General features: G+C 38.5%; 1 protein-coding gene across 11 annotated transcripts in view; it reads right to left on the reverse strand.

Annotated features, from left to right (window-relative positions):
* ERMP1 (endoplasmic reticulum metallopeptidase 1) overlaps positions 1 to 24,332 on the reverse strand; it is a 64,615-nt gene that overhangs the window by 28,915 nt on the left and 11,368 nt on the right. For all 11 annotated transcript variants that reach the window (XR_012159103.2, XR_012159102.2, XR_012159099.2 and 8 more), the window contains exons 3-11: positions 20,181 to 20,308; positions 18,743 to 18,848; positions 11,540 to 11,686; positions 9,196 to 9,288; positions 7,362 to 7,574; positions 6,040 to 6,260; positions 3,567 to 3,741; positions 2,211 to 2,401; positions 954 to 1,106 (exon numbers count right to left, since the gene is read on the reverse strand). Coding sequence is in view for 3 of the 11 variants with exons in the window: in XM_073345292.1 (XP_073201393.1) it covers positions 954 to 1,106; positions 2,211 to 2,401; positions 3,567 to 3,741; positions 6,040 to 6,260; positions 7,362 to 7,574; positions 9,196 to 9,288; positions 11,540 to 11,686; positions 18,743 to 18,848; positions 20,181 to 20,308 (1,427 nt within the window). In the remaining 8 variants the exon portion in view is untranslated. The remainder of the gene's footprint in view (positions 1 to 953; positions 1,107 to 2,210; positions 2,402 to 3,566; positions 3,742 to 6,039; positions 6,261 to 7,361; positions 7,575 to 9,195; positions 9,289 to 11,539; positions 11,687 to 18,742; positions 18,849 to 20,180; positions 20,309 to 24,332) is intronic.

Consider the following 24,332-nt stretch of genomic DNA (forward strand, 5'->3'; position numbering starts at 1 on the left):
CACATGTGAGCTAATGGAAACTGCTTGTAAGAAACTCCGGACTCAGACACATGGGTGTCCCACATGTGGGATACACATAGGCACCATCGCTGAAAGAAGAACAAGTTGTCAGGAGCAAAATCAATTATCCCAGTTTCCAAATTACTGCCACTACCCACTACTCTGCTAAGAAGGTAATTCCACTACATAATACCAGGATATCATTGATAAACAGGACTGGTTGTCTTTTAAGTTACTAATAAGTTTTCTTGATGTCAGATCTCTCAACTGGAGATAAACAGAGAAAGAGGCTCCAAGCCCACTGCAACAAGACAATTTGCCTTTATTTGATAACACTTCTTGTTTTTACACTTTGTGGTGTTCCAAAGTCTGGTAAGACTTTTAACCATTGCAAAGCTACACTTGGCACTCCACCCACTCTTTGCACATACATGTGCACTCTAAAACTAACTGGGGAAGGCAAATCCTTTCACTGCTGAAGATTAACCCGCTATCCTTTCAGGTTGACCATAGCACTCCAACAAAATCAGCATATACAGAGTGCAGCTGAACCAGCCTCCACAGGAAATAGATGGACTGCTCCACAAGGATCAAAAGAGAGACAGTCTACCTAGCTTCCTGCATGCTACTTCTAAAAATATTGTTGGTTAGAACAAATATATGTAAGTATTTAAACATGTTTATTGAGCCAAATTCATTCCTGGTGTAACCGAACAGAAGTCAGGGAAGAGTGGCCCACCATGAGCAATGACAACAAAAAAAGTTACAATAATCTCAAGCAGCTACATTATTTTAACTGCTTGGAAATGAACAATCCTCTTATGAATTGTCCTGTATCCAAGGACAAAATACCCTTCTTTGAAGGGGGAAAGGAAGGCTGAAGAGAAAAACATCAGTTTAAAAAAAAAGAATTTTTTAAATGTAGGCTATATATTATGTAAGGTTTTTCTTACCTGGAGAAAGACTCGCTTAGGCTTTGGATTAGCAGAATCAGAACTGTATGGGAAGAATACTCCACTGCAAACAAGAATTAGTGTAACTCCAAACACTGTAGTTAAAGTTATCAGTGTCTTCTTTGTACTTTTGGCAAGATAGATGAAGTTAAGCTACAAAATAAAAATATCAGACACTAGTTATGAAATTACTGCACTGAATAACGAAAGCTAGTGCTAGTATATTTCTAAAGATCTAATTTATGGAATTCAGAGGACATTTTAAAATGTGATTATCTTCACAAGTGTTATTTAATTTGATGCAAGAGATGTTAAGTCTTGCAATCTTAAATAACCAATATGCTAGATCTATGTGCAAATTTCCTGGAGTTTTAAGAAAGCACACATAGTTTTTTAAAATGTTCATTAGAAAATGGTACCTGATTATTTTTAATTAGAGGACTGTGTGAGGGCCATTGTTAAAAACAGTGTTGAAACATCATGGTATTTATATATTATTCAGGTCAATTTATACACAATGCCACATTCTTCCTAAATTACACTAAAGTCTTAATTAGCCTCCAGTATTAAAATATCTCAAGAAAGTTAAATTATGTTTTTCAATTGAGGATACTCTTCCCTTGCACGGATCTGTGCATCTCCACCCTACAGCAGATATATTCTTGTGTTCTGTCTAAATGGGTTTGCTTCAACTAACAATGTATTGTTTACTGCATTTAAACTCTCTCCTGTACAATGACTCAGTTTAATCTCACCATGAATGCAAAAGAATCATCCTGAATACAGGAAGGGAAGTTTATAATGGGATGGACCCCCATCTTCATAGACAGCAGGTTACTTCAACAGAATATTGACCAAAAAAATGTACTAGTCCTCTCGGTGACTCCTTCACCAATAGGGAAAAGCCACTGAGCTTCCCCATCAGCATCTCATTTTCATATCATGTATAAATCCAACTCTCTAGTCAGATACTGGGCAAAATTCAACCCTGTAATATGTACAACTTCAATCAACTTCACTGAGAGGAGCACACCATTATATGAAGGTAGAATTTGGCTTTCAAATATCCACAAACAGCAGCTCTGAAGTCTAGTTTAATTTTAATGTGTTGATTTAGCTACTTTTATGGGAGTTCCTTGTAATACGCTAGCTTTTTAGCCTACAATTAAACCACGATTAATTTCAAATATTCCTTTAAAAAAGTAGCTCAATATATAGATTACAAGATCTAAAAAAAAAAAAAAAAAAACTCCTTACAAAATAGGAAGATAGAATTACAGTGCTGCTAAGGATAAAGGCTGCCAGCACTACATCAGGTGGAATTTCTGTACCACTTCGACCCATGATGGGAATGAACATTTCAAATATCGTCCAGGTGAGGTACATTATATACAGGTATGGAATAAACATTCCCAGCATGTAAATCACAACAAATCTTATTGTGGCACCTACAGGAGAGAGGAAAAAAACAAGCAAGCATTATATTCTGTAGCCTGTTAAGATACAGAATTTACAGTTTTAATTAGTTACTGTATATAATATCAAGGCACAAATACAAGCTATTTCCAAGGGCGAGGTCCATCTACATGGACAGAAGGCTCCATTTGGTACAGACCATGCCAGTGCAAGACATTTTTAAAGCCACATAATACTATATTGGTATTGTGAAAAAAGCAAAACAGACTTTTGTCTCAATATCAGTGTCTAACTATAACACTGCTTTAGGTCCCATCTTCCATCTAAATATTTGAACAATGATCAAAAAACTGAAAACACTGATAATTTACCCCACTGAATCTATATTGATACATATATTATTTTAGTAGCCAAAAGCCGAGGCTCTCTCACATGGGTGTAGCATTTGGGCCAAATAATCCACATCTGTGCAACCTTCCTCACATGGTCAATGAAATTGTTGCATGCAAATTAGTTGTAAAGGAAGGGTGGTGACAGGTTGAGTTACCTCTGATATCACAATGGTCTAGGACTCTTGGCATGGCATAGATGTGTAGCCGTACAACAAACAGGTGTAATTCGTGAAGTCAAAATAGTTGAGAACTTAGAAAGTGGATGGTAACAGACTGCAAACTCTAGTGATGATTGAACCTTGTGATATGCTGAACAAAGAGACATGCTTGTTGCTGTTTCCATAGCTTCACACTGACAGACATTCTAGGCTTCAGGGTGACAATACTGGAATATTATATATAGAGCCCTGCAAATCCGCTTTGTATCTGATATCGCTTTGTATCTGTGGATATCTGCGTCCACGGAGGAAGATATCCCTGGACCATTTTTGTGGATTGCAGATTGGATGTGGATATAAATTTTGTATCCGCACAGGACTCTAATTACATAGATGACTCAAACCACTCCTACATATCTGCTCTATTCTAAAAACTGCCTTTATGTCAAGGTTACAGTTATTCCTAACAAAATGCTACTGGTTTTCTTAAGTTAGAATAATTCAGAGCTCAGAGAAGTTATTTTTGTTTAAAGAACCACACCACATTAATGGGAATTCTCTTTAGTTTAGTTCAAGCTGGCTGTAATCATGCCCGGACATATAATAACTGAGCTGCTAGGTTGTCAAATAATAAAATCAAATTTTACCTTTTTGTTTGAATTCTCTATAGGTCAATAGTTTTGTGAGTAAAGGAAACGCTACCCACATTGCACAGATGAATGCAGAGCAAAGGCCTAGCTGAGTGATTAGAACCAATGCAATAGACCAAACAAGAAGTGAGACATCAAAGAACATCTCCCCCAGGTACTGCTCATTTGTATTCTGTAAAGAAAAAAGAAAAAATACAGAATTAGCCCACACAGTTATCAGTATATATCAGATCTCTTAAGGCCACTACTGCAAATTTCTGTTGCTTATACACAGCTAAAGTTTTGTTTGGTCACCATCTATCCTTTTATAAACACTGCCACACCAGTTTCTTTCCCTTTATGGAGCTATATAATTAGATGCTACATCAGAGCAGATTCAAAAAAGTAGTTTACAGGAGATTAGTTTGGAAGTTGGAGAGAAGGAAGAGAGAATTAACAGAAAAGGAAGGCAACATTTTCTAGATGTATGTTTTATCCACATTGCTTTTTACTTTCATATGTAGCAAATGGTTTGTAACCACATGAAAACACATTTCACAAACACTTAAGAAGATTCTGAGTTACAGTTTCAGCAGCAGCTGTAACTATACCTCTTCCTATATATTCAGTTTTATTACTGCATATACAATTACATTAAAGCCTTTTTTGGGTATAGTATTTTATATTGTCAAATTCGAGGGTTATTTTATTTTTTTCAAAGGAAACACCAGGATCCACAGGCAAGATCAGGCACATTTTTAACATTGGTTAGCAATGTTAGTGAAAACATGTGGTAGGGGGTTTCACCTTCATCAACTCTAGTTTGTTAAGTTCTAGTAATAGAAACCATTTCATCTCTATTTCTCTTGTAACCATTTCTGATTTTAATACCTTATACTTGTACTCACTTAAAACCTATCTTCTTGTATGTAAATAAACTTGTTTTATTCTTTAATCAAAACTAATCCAATTGTTGTCGTTAAACTGGACTATGAGATAACTCCATTTAAAGTAGCAGGACTTTAGAGGGGCAACAGACCTAAAATATCTGAACTGTTCAGGAGAGGGTTGGACAGTACAGAACATACATTTTGAGGGAAAATCTGGGACTGGGAGTGTATTGAGATAACCACGCAAGTGGTAATCAAGGCTGGTGGAAACCAGAGTGTGACTGAAGCATGTATAGCTGCAGCCTGCCAGCAGACACTCAGGGTGTGACTTGCATGCTGTTTTTTTGTTTATTGAGGGGCCAAAGTTGCGAGTTACGGTAGCAAAGCACTGTGAGGCTCCCCAGGTTGCAGGACAAAGGTGACACAGCCCTTCAATGTCTGGATTGCACCCCAGAATATCATAGCAACATGATGACAAATGAAATTCAATGTCAGTAATGCGAAGTAATGCTCATTGGAAGTGAAAATGTAAACTACCGATACAACTTACAGGGTTCTAAATTAATTATAGGAACTCAAGAAAGGGACCTGGACGTCACCGTAGATAGCTCAATGAAGACTTCTACTCAATGTGCAGCTGTGGTCAAAAAACCAAACAAGAAATTAGGATGCGTAAGGAATGGGATGAACACCATGGAAATTATAATACCATTATATAAATCAATGGTATGGCCTCACCTAGAATACTCTGTGTAGTACTCAAAATGGAAAGTGCAGAATTAGAAATTCACAGAAGAGCAACAAGAGAATGATCAAAGCCAGGGGAAAACTCATAAGAAGAGATTGAAAAGACTGGGATTGTTATCTTAGAAAGAAGAAAAATAAGAGGGCACATGATAAAAGTATATAAAATAATGAATAGTACAGAGAAGGTAAACTGGGAACTTCTGTTCTCTCTGCCTTATAACACAAGACTAAAGGATCATTTAATAAAATTTAAAAGGTGAGAAATTCAAAACAAATAAAAGGAACCACTTTTCCACACAGTCTGTGATTAATTTGTGGAACTCATTGCCACAGGCAGTTATCTGAAGCCAAAAAAATTAACAAGATTTAAAGAATGACTGAATAACTACATAGATAAAGAATATGCAGAGTTATCATAATTAGTGATAACAAGAACGTCAAAACCTCATGCTTCAGGGTTAAACCAATTTAACTACTAGAGACCAGGATGAGACCTAATGCAGTAGAATTATCTTAAATTAGCCTACCATGGGGCTCTTGCCCTTTCTTCTGAAGCATCTAGTATTGGTCACTGTCAGACACAATATTCTCAACTAGATGGGTCTAGGGACTGATCCAGTTTGATAATATGCTTAAAAATATTCAACTTAACACCCTAAGAGATGTCCTTTAAATACATGTTAGACAGAGATACAAATCTTCATGAAGCTTATGAGCCAACTGAACTGATGGGCTTCCAAGTAGCCAATACTGTATCACAGTTCAGATTATTAAATCCCTGTTCATCATCAGTAATGATCTAATTTTTCTACTCCATGTCACCAACCAGTAAACTACAAAGAATCAGCACTTACCTTATAATAGAACTTTTTGGCTAACGTGTGCACAAGGATTAGTTTAGCTGCAGCTGCAGTTCCATACAAGAAGATGGAGACATAGAAGTGGTTATACCAAGAAAGAGACCGTCCGATGAGAGAGATGAACACTGCCACAATAAGAACAGTCACTAATGTGGAGAACCAACTTAACAATGTGAAGCCAAATGCAACGGAGAGCTCCTTCATGTAGTTAATAGCTAAGGAAGAGAGAAAGAATAGTAAACTCAAATGCAATGGGCCATTTTATTAGCTACATCTTATAGTTAGGGTGCTATACTGGAACTAAAATTACAACAATGATCACCTTGGAAATTAAAGCAATTAAACAAGACGCAATGTAGGTTTAGGGGTCTGCTGTTGAAGATTCCTTTGCAGCATCAGGGCCTAAGCTATCCAGCCCATGTCCTTATCACTATAAGATCCTTTCTTACTGAACTAGTGATTTGTTCAGGGCATTTCCCTTGAGAGATTATCCCACAGCCTAGGAAACCTCTTGTTTGTTTTTTTAAGGATTCCAGTTTATGTTTTCCCAGAGAAAGAAGGTAGTTTCCGTAGCTTCTGTAGGAGGTTGCATGGGTCACTCGCAGGTTTAAACTAGTGTAAAGGGTGGATTCTCTGTAACATGAAGTCTTTAAACCATGATTTGAGTATTTCAGTAACTCAGCCAGGGTTTGGGGGTCTGTTTCAGGAGTGGGTGAGGTTCTGTGGCCTGCAATGTGCAGGAGGTCAGACTAGATGATCACGATGGTCCCTTCGGACCTTAAAGTCTATAAGTCTATTTAGCCTACATGAACAAGGTCCTTTAAGTAAGTTTTAGTACCCCTTTATTCCTTTTAAAAGACTGTTTTATTATTTGCTGCTGTATATTGACAAATTTGTATGTAAAAAGATACCCCTTTTTTAAATAAGAAAGAAAAAAGCCCTGCCCGTGTTACTAAAACTAACAATTTAAACTGGACATTGAATCATTTTGAAATAATTTCAGATGGCTGTTTTTAACTTTTTAAAAAATGCCACTGAAATTTTCATGAAAAGCTGAGCTACAACACAGTCTTGATTTTGGGCCTATGATGATATCCCTTTATCACTGTAGTCATTTCATGCTTGAGTGACTTAATACAATGAGCTCCAAAGCAAATGACACAAGCCACTGAGTACACAATATCCATTTTAAAGTTCATCTATGCAAGTAACTGCATAATCTGCTGATAATTTCCTATCATGTTAGCTCCTGTTTATTTAAAAACTTACAAGTTCCTCCTCTTCAGAAAAATCACATTTGTCTTAACTGGACTTACCCCTGTTTCTGGGCTGTAATATTTTTTTTCCTAGATAAAGGACAGTAACTGCAGTTATTATATAGTTCATGATGGTGCCAACACGAGCAGGGTAGGCCAGGACAAACAGACCAAATACATCAAAGAAGACCACATTTCCATGCCGATAGTCAAAAGATTTTGCCAATTTATCTGATGTTGCTAAGTATTTTAGCATTCCTAATATATTGTCACCTGTTTAAGGGGGGGGAAAAAAAAGACAATATATATAATAGGAAAATAGGAAAAACAAGTACATAGTTCTATATATAGATGTTATAAAAAAAACCATTACATCTTAAAATTATACTTCTACATCACGTTAGAAATGTGTTTAAGATCTTTCAGCTGTCATTTCATATTTGATTACACACAATGCAAAATATTCTTCTAAACCAGGAGTTCTCAAACTTCAATGGACCGCGACCCCCTTCTGACAACAAAAATTACTACACAACCCCAGGAGGTGGGACCGAAGCCTAAGTCTGCCTGATTCCTACTACCCCAGGTGGGGTGCCAAAGCCAAAGCCCGAGCCTCACTACCCTGGGCAGGGTAGAGGGTCAAAGCCAAAGCCCAAGGGGTTCAGCTCCAGTCAGAGGGACCTGTAACCTGAGCTCCGCCACTCAGGGCTGAATGCTTCAGCTTTGGCCCTGGGCAGTGGGGCTTGGGCTTCAGCCCTGAGCTCCAGCAAGTCTAAGCCAGCTCTGGCGATCCCATTAAAATGGGGTCACAACCCACTTTGTGGTCCTGACCCACAGTTTGAGAACCACTGTTCTAAACCTACATAGTGACCCTTAATATAAAAAATCCTTGGGAACCAAGCTCTAAGCAGTGACATGCTCTTGCTGTAACAAATTATCAAAATGAGGAGCATCAGCTTTACAACAAGGATGGGGGGGAAAAAAACAGAAGTACACTAGATCTTGCAGCTGTATTACTTTAAAAACAAAACAAAACATGTAAAACTGTTTGATCTCCATGAAAGTTATTCACAGAACTCTGCTGCTGAACCAATTCCTTCAACTAAAACTGAATATTAGCTATATAATTTATTCATGACTGCAATACGACAACTGATGCTTGAGTGCCTATAAAAAGATTGAGAAACAAGCCTGGAAAGAGTAAAATTGATTTAATTCTACCAGTCAAAGAAAGAAGACACTAATTTTGTTAATATTCCTGGTGGTGACAAGCACACACTTGGGTGTTGTGGTTTTTCAAAAATCTATTAATAATTTCTTTTACAGATTCTCTTAAGAGTAAATTTAGTGCTTATAAAAAGGTAAAATATTGACAGATCTGGAAAGTGAATTGTTCTCTTTATCCCCGGAAATAATAAAATATGGGCAGTGGCAGCAGCAGAAGCTTGCCCAGATTGTCCTGCCATTTTCGTTCTGCCCTCGTTAGGGAAGGACCAATCCTAGAGGCAGTTCAGTCTCCATGTCACCCATTTAACCCTCAGCCTCCTTGTGGAGAATATTAAACAAGGATTCAAAGTATTGTGCATATTTGCCCATATGAAAATGGCCAGAGACAGATCTTTGAACAGTCATCAGAGGGTGATGAATTTGGTCAACACTGGCCTGGCCAGATTTCAATCTGAAAGAGGCTCCATAGCTTGTTACAAATCAGGAGCCACTGAATTCTGAGAAGTTTCATTTCTTTTGAAATTTACCAAATGTTTAGATTATGCATCACTAATCGTTAAGAAATTTCCAACTTATAGGGGCTATGATAAGGATTAGTGGGAAAAGGAAGCAATTTTCATTTAGCCATATTCTTTATCGAATTTTTGATGGAAGTCTGAATACCAACCTGCTCTCTGAATTGAATCCGTTAGTATTCTGTCTGGTGTGTCATATTTTGTATGGTAAATGTAGCCATTTTCAATAAAAGCCAAGTCTATTCCTATGAAGATAGAAAAGGACTATGATTAAAGTTACCTAAACCTAATCAAAAACACTTGAAAGCTTTCAGAACATTTTACAAAGTAAAAAATAGTTTTGTTCTACCAGTGTAACCCAACAACCACTTTTGACTACTATGACTTGAACAGCTTACCACATGTAGTAAGACTGCTTAAGAACCAATTTTGTAACAGAACCTGGACATATTTAATTAAAGGTATATGAAAATATTTGAACCTTCTGTATTTTACTGCCATGCCTGGTGTTTATACACACAGCTTCCCTCTACTGTAGAAAGTCATGCCTATGCCAATATTCCTGATCACCTGATTCTCTAATGAAGCTAGCCTCTAGCCTCCAAGGACAGCATAAGCCCCCTATCACCTTCCATAGTTTATTTGGTGACTGGTTGTCTGCCTGAAGCAGTGGAATATCACTCTTACCAGCCAACAGCCAAATTCCAGATTTTGTGCTTTCCCAGCATCATCACTAAAGATTCAGTGTGGTTCTATACAGAAAAGCAACTAGAAAATGTAATCCTGAGATTGCATGATTACCACTGCTTAACAATTCTGTGTGGTCAGCTTACAAGTAAAAAGAGATTTTTTGTAATTGCCAGTCTTGCAAAGTCTGCTTGGACTCCAAAAATCAAGCTGAGTTCTTTCCTTCCCATGAATCACCACTAGTAGAGATTCTGCAAGCCAAATGATGCCTTCAGTGTACCCCTGTGAAATTCATAGTGTGTACGCTCACAGTAGTACCTACATACTCTTAGTGCTGTCACTGATTTTGTACCAGTGTAGCTGATCAAAACAAACAAACAATTTTGTTGGTGCACGAGAAGGAATAGAATCCATTTCTCAGACACAGCTGTTTTCGCTCTGCATGGCTATCAGAAGAAAGGCAATAAAAACTCATTTGCCACCTAATAGAGTAGGTACATTTCCAAACACAGATGGACACAGATTAGCTACATCAGAAGGTACTATGCTTACAAAATCCATTTTGAGATTAGAAGTGTGCTTCAGAACAGTTCAGAGCACGCAGTACAATACTTTGCTTTAACCATGTCCTTAAGTGTCACTCTGTGTAGACCACTTTTCTAGAGAAGAAGATAACTCAGTGTTCATTCAAAGCTAGACATATTAAAATACCTTCAATCCTCCTCCTCTAGAAATCGATTTTCCTTTAGCATTTGTGCCAAATGAGATGTCATTTTGTGCCGTCTTCTCCAATTAAACCACCCATTATTTAAGTAGTTAGGAAAAAGGGATTAGTGTGAAATGTAAACTAAGGATTCAAAAGTCCCCATACCTGACCATCTGGAGCATGACTACTGCAATGAAAGTAGCAAGACTGCAGCCATAAGAGTTACAAATCTAAAAGTGATGCTTCTTTTTTCCCCTGTCTATTCCTTACATAGATAATTTTTCTTTTAATTCTTGATTGCAAGTGGGGGTTTTTCCCCACTTGAATTTAAATGTTTTAAATGTAACTATGCTATAATATATATTTGACTTCCAAGAGATTTTCCTGATTTTTAAATAAGTAATTTTCCCCATGTGGTTGCCCCCTGTAATAGGCTCTCTTTCTCCCTGGGGTACCCATTGGCTTTATTAACACTGTTTGCAAAAACTGCCATTGCCAACTCATATGCCAGAAACGAGCACGTTTCTGTAGCCCATATATCTGGATTGCAAAGTGACAAGGGTAGCAGCTTTCCATAACCTATACCTGTGAGGTGGCATTAAACCTCAGCTACAACGTGATACTGTGGTCAATGCTGTCATGGAGGAAAGCATTTTATATTTTCAAACCTGCTGTACTTTGACAATGTGGTACCGTTTTGGTTTAATTAAGATCAACTGTAGTTTGCTATATTAGTCCACAACTTAAAAGTCAGAGAATTTTCAGTGTGCCATGGCATGGCCATAGCATAGTGTGCTAGAAGTCAGGGGGCTGACAGAGAATGAAGACACACTGAAACAGAGAACACTCAGGACCTTGAGTATATACACCTAGTCTGTGTGGGACACCAAAAACCATGAGGGTTATTTTCCTACAGGAGAAACACAGTATGTTCCTCCTAAACTTAAGCAGACACCAAGTCAAGTTTCAGTTTGGAGTTCATGGCCTAGAGCCCAAACCCTAAAACTGTTACATGAATGAGCATTTACAGGATTGGCCCCTTGTTATAAATCTAGATAAGGATTAAATAATGCCCCCCATTGACAGGCTTACTGATAACATACCTGGAATATTCCCGAAGTCCCTGTAGATACGGAAGTCTGTATCTGCAGGGATAATTCCACTCTGAAACACTTCCTGTGCCACCACAGAGGCAAAGGGATGCTTGGCTGCAAAGACATATGCTTGTACCAACCAAGGATTTTCAGGCCCTGCCAATGGAAAACAAGGGATTTACAAAAACTGGAGAATCATATACAAGATCAAAACTAAAGGAGTGAAGAGTGCTAAGAGGAGGCATCACTGGGCTTAAATATCTGACCCCTGGGAAACACCTTAATTAAATGCATCTTGCAGGCCGGTCTACCTGATATGAAGGAGTACATTCTGAATCCACCTACCCCAAAACAAAGCAAACACTCAAAGAAGAACTAGGCACATTCAACTACATCTAACCAGTCTCTGGATTAAGTATCAGTGTTCACGCATAAAAACAGACCTTAATGGAAAACTCTTTTCTTCCGTGTTTCCACAGTTTCTCCCTTAAATAAGTTTCATGCTGCTAATTAGTTAATATCTCAAATATGTTGCTGCGAGAGAGCACAAGATTCAAAGTAGGGACAGTAAACCATATTGGAAGTGGATGGGAAGAGAGAGGAAACTGAAGTTTTATCAGGATCATATCTATATCATGTCGAGTTTGAGAGCCATGTCCTCTATGATTAAAAAAAACCTGACTTGTAGGGTTTTTCATGTCATTGTCCTTCATTCCAATCATCCTACTCCTTAGTGCATTCATTTACAAATAATTCTCTATACATCCAGCATAATGGAATATCATCAACTAAGAAGAGGTCATGAAAAATATGGGAAATTTCTCTATTTTTTAAATTTTAAATGTATGACTTCATTTCCCTGATCACTTTTGTATTGTTTGGCCACAGGGTCTGAAGGGGCTAATTTCTATTATAGGACAGAGGGAAAGCAATGTAGTGGCTGCATGTGCATCAGTAGGCGTATTCATGATCAAGCAAGAACCATCAACATATAAATGGTGTTACTGTGGAGGTATAATGGAAGACCAACAGCCAACTTCAACTTTTAATGATTGCCAGCCAAGGAAGGCTGAACATGTGAAAGAAGTGTGACTGAAGCTTGAAACAAAGAACTGAGATGTTAGACTATAATAAGAATGCTGCTGTCCAGTGCAGTAGTGTGTGAAACCCTCGATGTTTGGGCAAGACATGCACTCTATGCTGCAGCACACACATGTAGGCAGGCTTTGCTTTACCATTCTAATCTAAGGAACTAAATATCATATTTCTGTTGACTAATAAAGGATATCTTGTTTTGAAACAGCTGTCCTGTATTGCTGCAAACATTTGCTAGTTGCAGACCTCCCAAGATGGCAAGTCTCCAGCAGGGGTTTGAGCTCTTTGGGACTGCTGAAGGAGCCATGGTGAGAAAAAGAGGTGTTGAAACCAGGGACCCAGTCTTGGAGTAGCTGAGTAGCAGGGCTGTCCCCTATAAAAAGGCGAAGCCTAGGGAAAAGACAACTACACTCCCAGAGACACTATATAAAGGTTGCTTAGAGGCATAGAGTGCTTTGTGGATCCATGACACATGGTTATCAATTTTATTGTAAATCCTTCTCTGATCTAATAATTTCCTAAGGGAAATTTATATGCTTTTATGACCTTCTTATTTTTAAACTAAAATGCTTCCCATGACAGGCAACCAGCCTTAATCATAACTGTATCGGTGATTAGATACAATGGTTATAGGTTCAACATAAAACAGTAAGGTAGTTCTTGTTTAGATTACTGCACGTCTCCAGTTCACAATGCTCAAATCCCATTTTCCCATGCAACAAACACTAATCTCAGTGTTTAAAAACAAGTTAAAGCCCGTTCATCGTGAGAGATTAAAGTCAATCTCAAATAAACTTTGAGAACTGTGAGGATTTAACATAAGATTGCTACTGTCATTCAGTAAATCTCTTAAAACATTACTATACAAAAGATTCAAGTAGTACACAAGTCTTTACCTGTGACAATATTATGAACAAGGATTTTTAAAATTGCACTCATTGCATGTTTAATTTATTTTTCACTATTTAAACCATTTTTACTTTTTATACTTTGTTCAGTTTGAACACTGCAAATAAACTCGCATGGTGTCCTATGCTTTAGCAAAGCACCTAGCCCATTTTAGCCCAGCACTGGGCACAGCCTAGGAAGGAAGTCAGCCAAGGTGGCTTTAAACCTAGGGTTGCCAATTCTCCAGGATTGTCCTAGAGTCCCCAGGAATTAAAGATTATATCATGTGATGAAACCTCAAAGAATAAGTTCAACCAATACTGGCATCCCTATTTAAACCATATTTACACACCACCCCTATCTTGATGCCAGTTCTGCACCATGCAGATCCCAACATGGATTTGAGCACCCTCAGGGGCTGGCTCCATAGGCCAGGAGCCACTATCATGGCTCTACGTCACATTAGGTTTCCCCAGGCAAGGGGGATTCTTCAATGGCAGGTTTACAGATTCTTCACTCCATCAGAACAGCATATAGCAGACAGAGGTATTGGGGAATTTAGCACTGTGGTCCCTACCACAACTTAAAAAATCTCTCACTTGATTACCATCAGTTTCATTTTCTGACTCTTGTGCAATAGCACAGTGATGCAGTGTTTGACCTACACATTCTTCTGGAGAGGTTTTAATCCAAGATGAAAGGATGGTTTGATTAAGGTTTTACAAAAGCCTCCTCCTGCCCCAAAACCAAAATCCTTCCTAATCTGGGCCTAAAATTACACACAGTCTCTTTATATAATTTTTAAATCTAAGTAACTCTTTAGGACATATTGTTGATCAATAACCATTTATGTGGCAGTAGCACATAGGACCCTCAATTAATTTGGACCCCACGGTGCCAGTCACTGTACAAAAATGACAGTTCTCACCCCAATCCACCTACAAGATTTTTTTTTTTTAAAAGGTATCACAGGCAGAGGAGACAAATAAGCGGGCTAGGATGGGGAAGACAGGATAACAGATAAACATAACATGAGCACAATTAGCCATTTAGTAGCAGTGACTACAGCTCACCACTTTCCTAGCCATTATCAGGCTGTAATTTATTGTATGCATTACATAAGAGGCAAGTTTTGAGGACGATAAGGTGGCAAGCAGCTTTATAGATTTTGACTCCAAGCTTCCCCCCCCAATAAGATGAAGCATGAGAGAAAACCTGAAAGTGCTCAGAGAGTCAGGAAATCCAGGCTGGCATCATGGGCAGAGTGGTGCCAAGAGATGACCTTGTGATAACAACCTGGCTAAGTAGGTTGGGGGAAAGTTGTAGAGAACTTTGAAAGTAAGGACAATATGTTTTTGCTTGATGCACTGGAAGAGGAGATGCCAATCAAGGGACTTCAGATGGGGCTGACAGAGCAGTGAGCCAGGCAGGATATTTTAGCAGCCACATTCTGAATAGATTTGAGTGGGGGAAGTTGCAGGCTTCAATGCCAGAGAGGTGGTATTAACAGTATTCATGGCAGATGATGATCATGGCATGGAGTTTTAGCAGTGTGAGCAAGGAGGAAATGTAGGATCTTGGAGATGCTGTACAGGAAGAAGCAGCAAGGTTTAGACATGTGTGGCTCAGAGGAGAGGGCTCAGTCAAAGAAGATGCCAAGATTATTTTAAATCTACATACTGTTAGGATATAGATATTCAGGCCTGTCTGTAAAGGCCTGTACTCTAAAAATTTAGGTGTATTCTTATCACTTGGCTAGTTATAGAGGTATAAAAGAAAGAATTAAAATCACTGTCTGCTGGTGTAAAAGCCTTCTCTCACTGTGACAGTCTGAGGCTCTGTGCTTAGGCTAAGGCCTTTGGCTAAGCAGCAGAGGCAGCCATAAGCTGGGAAGCGACTGGTCACATCCTCATATTCCAAACTAGTCACATTGAAAGAAGGTGCTATTGGGCTGTTAGGAATACAATCCTGTCCTGATAGTGCCTATTCCCTCCAGAGAAAGGAAAGTGCCTAGAAAATGTAAAAGGAAACTTACTTTGATAGCATCCTGTCTGGCAAGAACTCACTTATCAATAGCTAGGATGTGAAATCCTCACTTCTGTATTGTTTTGTCATTATAGTTCCCACTTTGCTATTGTTTGTCTGTATAATCTCTGTCTGGTTCTGTGATTGCTCCTGTCTGCTGTATAATTAATTTTGCTGGGTGTAAACTAATTAAGGGGGTGGGATATAATTGGTTACATAATCATGTTACACTATGTTAGGATTGGTTAGTTAAATTTCAGAAAAATGATTGGTTAAGGTATAGCTAAGCTGAACTCAAGTTTTACTATATAGTCTGCAGTCAATCAGGAAGTGAGGGGGGTGGGGGAGATGGGAACAGGGAATGGGGGGTAAGGAAATTGGAATCATGTTTTGCTAAAGGGGGAAATGGGAACAGGGAATGGGAGTGGGGAAACTGGAATCATGTTTGGCTAAGGGCAGGAATGGGAACAGGGACACAGTGTAAGGCTCTGTGGTGTCAGAGCTGGGAAGGAGGATACTAAGGAAAGAAACTGGAATCATGCTTGCTGGAAGTTCACCCCAATAAACATTGAAGTGTTTGCACCTTTGGACTTCGGGTATTGTTGCTCTCTGTTCATGCGAGAAGGACCAGGGAAGTAAGTGGGTGAAGGAATAAGCCCCCTAACACATACCACTGACTTTGTGCTACAAACTGTTAGCACCATAGCAACATGTACTGGAAACAGTCAATACCATTGTAAATAGTCACCACTTATTGAAATCCCATGTCACTGTTAATTGAAGAGCCCTGTCAGATCATTCAATCCATCTCTTTCACGTTCAATCAGTTCTGTTCCTACAGAACAGTCTCAAGAGCCATATCTTGCTCGCACTGAAGTCAGTTAGAGTGTTACCATTAGGTTCTACTGGAGGACTGAGAACTAATTTAACGTTTGAATATTTACAGTGACAGGAGCACTTCACTCTCCTTAGAAGTAACATAACAGGGTGAACGAGTGGCACAATAGCACAAGGTTTTTTGAAATGTCTTTCTTGCTTCGTTTTAAAACTCCTTCCAGAAATGCCTCTCTCTGTCTCTCCAGATTAGACTAATAACCTTATACTGAAATCATGGCATTGGTTGTGACAATGGGCCCTCCTGGCTACTCCCAGCACACAGAGCACTTCTGCAGTGATTCACCTGGCTTTTTGCTTGTTGATCTTGTATATACTTTCCCCTTTAGTACAGAAGTTTGTTGATGCCAGCACTTCAGAAGATTAAATTAGTTTAAACAGCAACACTTTTTAAATGCTGTGTTGAACACCACTATTATCAAAGGATTAGATTAAGTTAAGCATTTTTTCAAGAACCACATCTTTAAATGCATTTATTATCAATTTAATACCTAGAAAGGGAGTAAAAGACATAAATTGTTTGAAAATGCATAACAAAGTAAATCACTTCCCCCTAAAGGGAGTATTTCTTACTTCATCCCAAGGGTAGTAATATATAGCCTTCATTTTGTACTTTAGATCTTTAAAGCAATGTATAAACCAAATCCCCAAAACTCTTGAGGAGGTATTAGCAGTATTAGTCTCCCACTTCACTGATTGGGAAATAGATTAAGTAATATGGTGATGATGACATAGTGAGTCACTGATAAAGCTGGGAACAGTTCTCAGACATTCCTGACTTCCTGTCTCAGATTCATTACTCTACCCCAGTGGTCCTCAGCCACAGGTACCTATATCCCTGGGAGGTATGCAGAGGTCTTCCAGAGGGTATATCAACTCATCTAGATATTTGCGTAGTTTTACAACAGGCTACATGAAAAACACTAGCGAAGTCAGTACAAACTAAAATTTCATACAGACAATGACTAGTTTATACTGCTCTATATACTACACAGAAATGTAAGTACAATATTTATATTCCAATTGATTTTATATTTATATGGTAAAAATGAGAAAGTAAGCAATTTTTCAGTAATAGTGTTCTGTAACACTTTTGTATTTTTGCCTGATTTTGTAAGCAAGTAGTTATTAAGTGAGGAAACTTTGGGGTACACACGACAAAGCAGACTCCTGAAAGGGGTACAGTGGTCTGGAGAGGTTGAGAACTTCTGCTCCAACCAACACTGAATTCAACAGCTCCTTTAATGTAATAACTGGATATACAGGAGTCATTCATAATGTGTATAGTCATTAAAATGACAATACAGTAATGTGGATTAATGCACTCAAGCACAGCAAGGCCTCTATTGTTCCTTAGGCAGATATCAAGCAATTTTTAGGAAAAATAAATGTCTCATATTTTAGAACTTTGTTTTTACTGTCTCCTTTCCAATGCTTTGGAACCCCTCCTCCCCACTACCTAAGGATATGTTTGGGAGACTCCTCAGCTCCCACATTATTCCTCCAGCAATGTGTCAAATTCATTGTTTTGAAAAACTCTCTACTGAAGTTTTCCATAGAAGCAATAAATAAACTGGAGCAGCAGAGGGAAATCTGCAGCCCAACCAGGATACAACGGAAGTTTATCACCAGCCCATTTATATTTCTGCAGAGTTGTGGTCAGCAGAAAGCTCTGCTTCCAACAGAAAAAACAAAATGCACTCATTTAAGGTGTTAGGAAGTACAGAAGCAGGATTATCCACCATTCCATTGATCTGTTTTGTACCAACTACTTCAACACAAAATGGAACTACAACTGCTGCACTTAAAGCTCCAGCTGTGCTGCAGAGGATTTCCTGCCTGAATGGTGAATTTCACAGCATAAAAGAGAGTTGTTGTTTTTTAAAAGGAGTTAGATGGAATTTTCAAGGATCCCAAAGTGTTTTATGGTTAAAAATTTCAGGTTGACAGATGAGAGCCAGGAAAGCAAGATTAAGGCCAATATTTCATTCTAAATTCATTATGGAAAAAAGTACAAAAAATTGGCATTAAGAAGACATGTTGCCTCACTGTCTTCACAATGACTTTGTCTCTGCTTGTGCCAAAGCCTTAGGGTAATTAAACCTGTTCAATAGTTTGTTATCTTCAAGGTAAGGATCTGATGGAGTCTGCATGCTGTGAAATTTATTCTCATAGACCTCATGGGCTATTTTCAATATTCTTTAAGAAGTTTGTTTCTAGTAAGAAAACTTTAGTTTGTTTGTTTTTTTGTCCTAAATAAAACACAACCAACTCATGTGTACAAGTGGGAAATGTAATGCATGATCATACCTGTCTGAAATACAAGTTCTTTCCCTCCTACACCTGCTGCCTCCAGGTTAATAAATGCTCTAATCGACTTGGCCCAGCGGTGTTGTGTAATGAAGCCATGACTAGCCTTGACAAGAAGCAAAGAAGATATAGGTCAAATATCTTTAAGAAAAAGCCTAGAGATTATTTGCCATCAGAGGCACCTGAATTCAGATTTTGACAGGGGAACGATCACAGGTGCATTGCAGGTGAAGCCAGAAGTTTACTTGAGGGCACAGAGAAGAGGAGCCATCAACATAACAAAATTCACTCATCTGCGTCCATGACACCACCACCACGTCTCCTCTTTCTTCATGCCCTCAAAAACCCTTATGTTCACACTCATTGTTTGGTGTCCAATCCAAATATTTAATACGTATATTATTACATACTAGAGAGTCCAATCAGCTAGGCCCTTTAGAAACACAGACACACAGTGTTTGTCTCAAAAAGCTTACATGCCTACAAACAATAGTTTAGCATAGTTAGAGTGGTTTAGAATCTAATTGTTTTTGTAATAACAAAACATATTTAGGTAATTACTACGATGATCAGGAATGCAACAGATTCCCTACTATGGCCTACTAACCAAATTGTTCTCCCTGAATTATGAATGAAGAACCACATTACAATATAGACTTCCATAACAGTACATTAGTATGGTTAAACTTGTAGTATAAATGTAAACTGAGTACTAAAACCACTTTACATTTCCAGAATGATGTAAAAAAAAAAAAAGTGACCTTAATCTAAGTGAGAATCATGCCTGTAGAGTAGATGACCCTTTAGAGTTACAAGGTCTGTTAACTTTCACTGACAGAAAGTTATACAGCATTAAAATACTTTTTCAGGGGAGGGTAAAGGAGGAAACAAATGTCTAACATCAGATTGTGACTTGCCAACCATCACAAAAAACTTTAAAGCAAACAAAATAATCAATTTGCACTTCTGTAACATCTGTCATAGGAAATCAAAACATTTACAAATATTAAGTCTGGTAGTTAAGTATTTCACCCATCTGAAAACAAGTGTAAATGATGCACAGAGAATTGACTTTTTTTTTTTTTTAAACTCAACATCACACAGGTGAGAGGTAGAGCTGGGAGTAGAACCCAAGGGTCAAGATTCTCAGTCCTCTGAGCTGAGCAACACATGATGCTGCATCTTACTTGCAACACTTAGGAACCTGCTCATTAAAGCAACATTGTGAACATTCATAATTCAGGTTAAATTAACTTTATAAATAGCATTAATTATAATTATCCTCAGATAACTGAAAAGCCGATTAACACCTGTAACGGACATTTAGATTTGCAAAATACAAGTCAAACCTATAATTACTATTTCCTTTGTCAATCATCTCTAATTCAGGGTTCTGATTATGCATGTTTTATAAATCTGGCATACTAATTAATCTTACCTGCAAGATATTTTCTTCTGCACCGTTGAAAAGGAATATGACAGCATGTTGCAAGGGATCAGATGACTTTGAGAGAGTGTTCAGTATTTCAAGCATCACTGAGCAACTAACAGCATCATCACTGGCACCTTAATAAGGGGAACAGAGCAGCTAATGTGAGATTTTTAACATGGTTAAGACCTGTGCCCTCAACTTGACCCTTTACTACTCAAACATATTTAAAGAGTACATCATCCATCTCATTTTTGAAAACCTAATATTGTTACAAGTGACAAGTTATAACACTACAAAGTTTTTAAAAACTGTAATATTCCTAGTAATTTTATTCTGACTATACGCAATGTGCAAACAAATGAAGTTTCCGTGTTTGCCCCTGCATAATCCGTTTCCTGTATTTGTACAAGTCTCTTACAGCAATAGGTAAGAAAAAAACCATTTAAAACCAAAAACTGCCAACTAGACTCAGGGAGAGATGTAGTATTTAAGATTAAAAAAAATTAGTTAAAAGTAAACTGAACAGATTTAAAGTCAAGTGTGTTCCTTTAATATTTATGTTGTGATATTTTCATAATAAATTATATTAGTTGTGCCTGCAGTGATATTAGATAAATCAGTGCAAAAAATAGTGCTAGAGGAAACAGTGTAAAATGGTTTTAAAATACTGGACCAAACATTCATTCTTCTCTTAAAATAAAAAGTAGTTTCAAATATTATTTTAAAAACACTTGTGTAATAATCCAGCTTCTGGTGAGAGTTAGCTTTTGGCATGCCACCACGCTGCACAAGTAACCTTTAAGTCTATGGGTTGTTTATCTGTAATTATTACACGAACAAACATGGACATAGAGCAGTGGTTCCCAAACTCGGGTTCACAAAATGTATCAGGGGGTTCTCAGAAAAAAAATCTGTAATGGCGGACAGAGCCTCCCTAGGGACCCCAGGCGCAGGGCCGGCAGCCCAAGCCCCGTGGAGCCAGCAGCCGGGACCCCGGGCGCGCAGGCGGCAGCTGGGACAGGGGAAGTTGGGCGGCGTGAGGAGCAGAGTGGGAGCGGGAGCCACGCTGTACCTGGGGGTGGGGGGACCGTCCAGGCTAATTTGTCCCTGGCCCCAAACCCCCCTGATGGCGGAGAAAAAGTATTTGTGCGCCAAATCAGCCAGAACCAAGGTTATTGTACCCAATGTGGCGGTAACGACTCCCAGTTAGTCCATACTCAGTCATTCTCTGTAGTGTGCCATTTTGCTCCAATGAGACGTGAGTGAATATTCTCATTTTCTAGTTTGTTCATTTGTTAGTGTTCTCAGTGCGTTATTTTTATCTGAACACCCAATATGGACAAGTGGCTGAAAACGGAAAGTGTAAAGACATGAGAAAATGAACGTTCGACATCAGCTAGTGTTTCATCAAATCCAAAGTGTGGAAAATGTCAGTGATCATGATGGTCCTGGAAAGTTGCTTATGAAGAAAAGAAAATATGACAACGATTATATAAAAAATGGCTTTACATGTACTGGTGATCAAAGGTGTCCAAAACCACAGTGCGTAATTTTTGGTGATGTTCTAGCAAACAGCAGCTTCAAACCTTCTCTACTTTGGCGCCACTGAGAACCTAGGCACCCCCCACAACTCAACAAGCCTGTTGATTTTTTCAAGTAAAAATTAACCAAGTAGAAAAGTGATATGTTTTGTATCCAAAGCAAGTACTGCTAATGAAAATGCACTTGAAGCGTCATATCAAATGAGCTACCAAGTAGCAAAAGCATCAGAAGTCCATAATATAGCAGAGAGCTTGACTGGTCCATGTACAAAAGACAGTTCATTGCATGCTCAGAGAAAAGTCTGAAAAAAGGATCGACGTAGTACCTTTGTCCAATAATACGTTGTCACGAAAAATTAATGTCAAGTAACGTAGAGACCACAATTGTACACAGAGTGACAAATAGTCCATATTATGTTATACAGTTGGATGCATCAACTGATGTTGCTAATCTATTTTGCTAGTGTTTGTACGTTATGTGAATGAAGGTATGGTTGAAGACGACTTGCTGTTTTGTCGACCATGGAAAGAACGTACAACTGGAGAAGATATCTTCTGACTAATGTATATTTTCAAGAAAAGTAAACAGATTAGTCTCGTTGTCTAGGCATTTGCACTGATGGGGCCACATCAATGAGGGATTTGTAGTTCGAACAAAAAAGGCTACATCAAACGTCTCTTGGACTCATTGCAGCATCCAGAGACAAGCCCTCGCAGCAAAACGCATGCCTGAGGGACTGAAGGAAGTGCTGGACAATGCAGTGGTGAATTTAATAAAATCACAGAAAACAAATTGCAGAATATTTCACATACTTTGTAAAAAACTGGGTAATGTACACAATTGCCTGTTGTCCCATAGCAAAGTTAGATGGCTGTCATGTAGCAAAATCCTTGTGTGCTTGTTTGAGCTTAGAACAGAAATCCTTCTTTTTTTCAACAGCCACCCTTTCCATCTCACCAGCTGTATGGAAAATCATGTCTGGCTCCAGAGCCTGGCTTACTTAGCAGACATTTTCTCGAGGATTAATTACCTAAATTTCTCTCTTCAAGTCCTCAACATAACAGTTTTCAACATACAAGACCGACCTGAATCCATGATAAAGAAGTTGCAGTTCTGGGAAAGGTGTTTGGAAAACAATTAACCTGAGCGTTTCAGTACTCTTCATGACTTCCTGGCAGAAGATAAACTTTAGTGGGATCACTGTACTAAAACCAATATAACTGCACACCTAAAAGGACTTTGCAAATGTTCAGGGAATACTTTCCAGCTACGTCAGGTAATAACGACTGGATTCGCAACCCCTCTGATGATACCACTTTCTCAACACATATATTGAGCCCTGAGGAAAAAGAGAAATAAATTGAGCTCTCCTGTGATTACAACTAAAAAGGAGTTTCAGAAGTCTGTCATTGATCAACTTTTGGCTGAGTTTAAGAAACAAGTACCCCCCTGCTGGCAGAAAAAGCTACTATAGTTTTGTTACCATTTTCAACAACATACTTATGCGAGAAAGCATTCTCCTTGTACGCACATCTGAAAACCAAATATAGCAGCAGACTCAGTGCCAAACCAGACCTGAGACTTTATCTTTCTCCAGTGGTTCCAGACATCCAAGAGCTATTCAGATCAAAGCAAGCGCATCCATTGCACTGAGGAGATTTAAACTCCTTATGAGAAATGGAAAGGGAGGTGGATATTTTTTGCTGTTTCTAAAATTAAATAGGCTGTTCGTGTTATTTTTTAAATTATTATGAAGAACAAGTTTTAAGCTTTGTTATAGTCGTGCGTTGTTTGCCTGGGCTGCTCAAGACCCGAATGTTTGTGGGAGGAACTCTTTATTTGAGCTGACTTCTTAAGTACCTTCATGCTGATTCACGTCTAGTACTCCTTGATGAAACATGTAGGAGCCTTTTCCTATAACAGGCTTTATTGAAGTGATATGAGCTCCTGTGACATTATGAGGGTAATTTAGTATCTCATTGAAAGGTGACGGGAGGGAGGGGGGGCAGAAAGAGTTAATTAACTCACAGACTGACCTGACCCATGGCCGAACTTTAGAGACTGGTTAGGAAGATATGTAAATGAACAGAGCTTTGAAATGCAGCCTGCATCATTAGAGATGGAAGGGTAGATGTTTGCTCAGGTCTTGTGCTGTAAACAAACAAGTCTTGGCTATTGCTATAGCTTTGATTCAAAGATCAAAAAAGGAATATTAACATTTAGGAAGACACTTGAGTGAAATAATATTCTTGTCAATATGTCTCTGAAGGTTCTGGTAACCTGTAGCTGAACTGTTTAATGGATAAATTACCCTGTACTAATTGCCACGATGTTTAGGAGAAGGAAAGTTAAGCCTATTGTTTTCTCAGGCCAAAAGGCTGCTGGAAATGTGTAAAGACCTTGGGACATGATCCTTCTTCATCTCAGCTCTGCTTTGGGTTTCAAGAGGGGGCAACCTTAAGCCATAAGGATTGAGATCCCCAGTCACTGACTGGAGTCACCCTGAATATGGACATTGGACTATAACCTATGGACTATTTCTAAAAGGACTTTTGGCAACTACAAGCTCATCTCTGCTATATATCTGAGCATCAAGAATTGAATTCAAGTCTATAT

This window comes from Lepidochelys kempii, chromosome 5 (assembly GCF_965140285.1).
Source record: "Lepidochelys kempii isolate rLepKem1 chromosome 5, rLepKem1.hap1, whole genome shotgun sequence".
NCBI classification, from domain to species: domain Eukaryota; kingdom Metazoa; phylum Chordata; order Testudines; family Cheloniidae; genus Lepidochelys; species Lepidochelys kempii.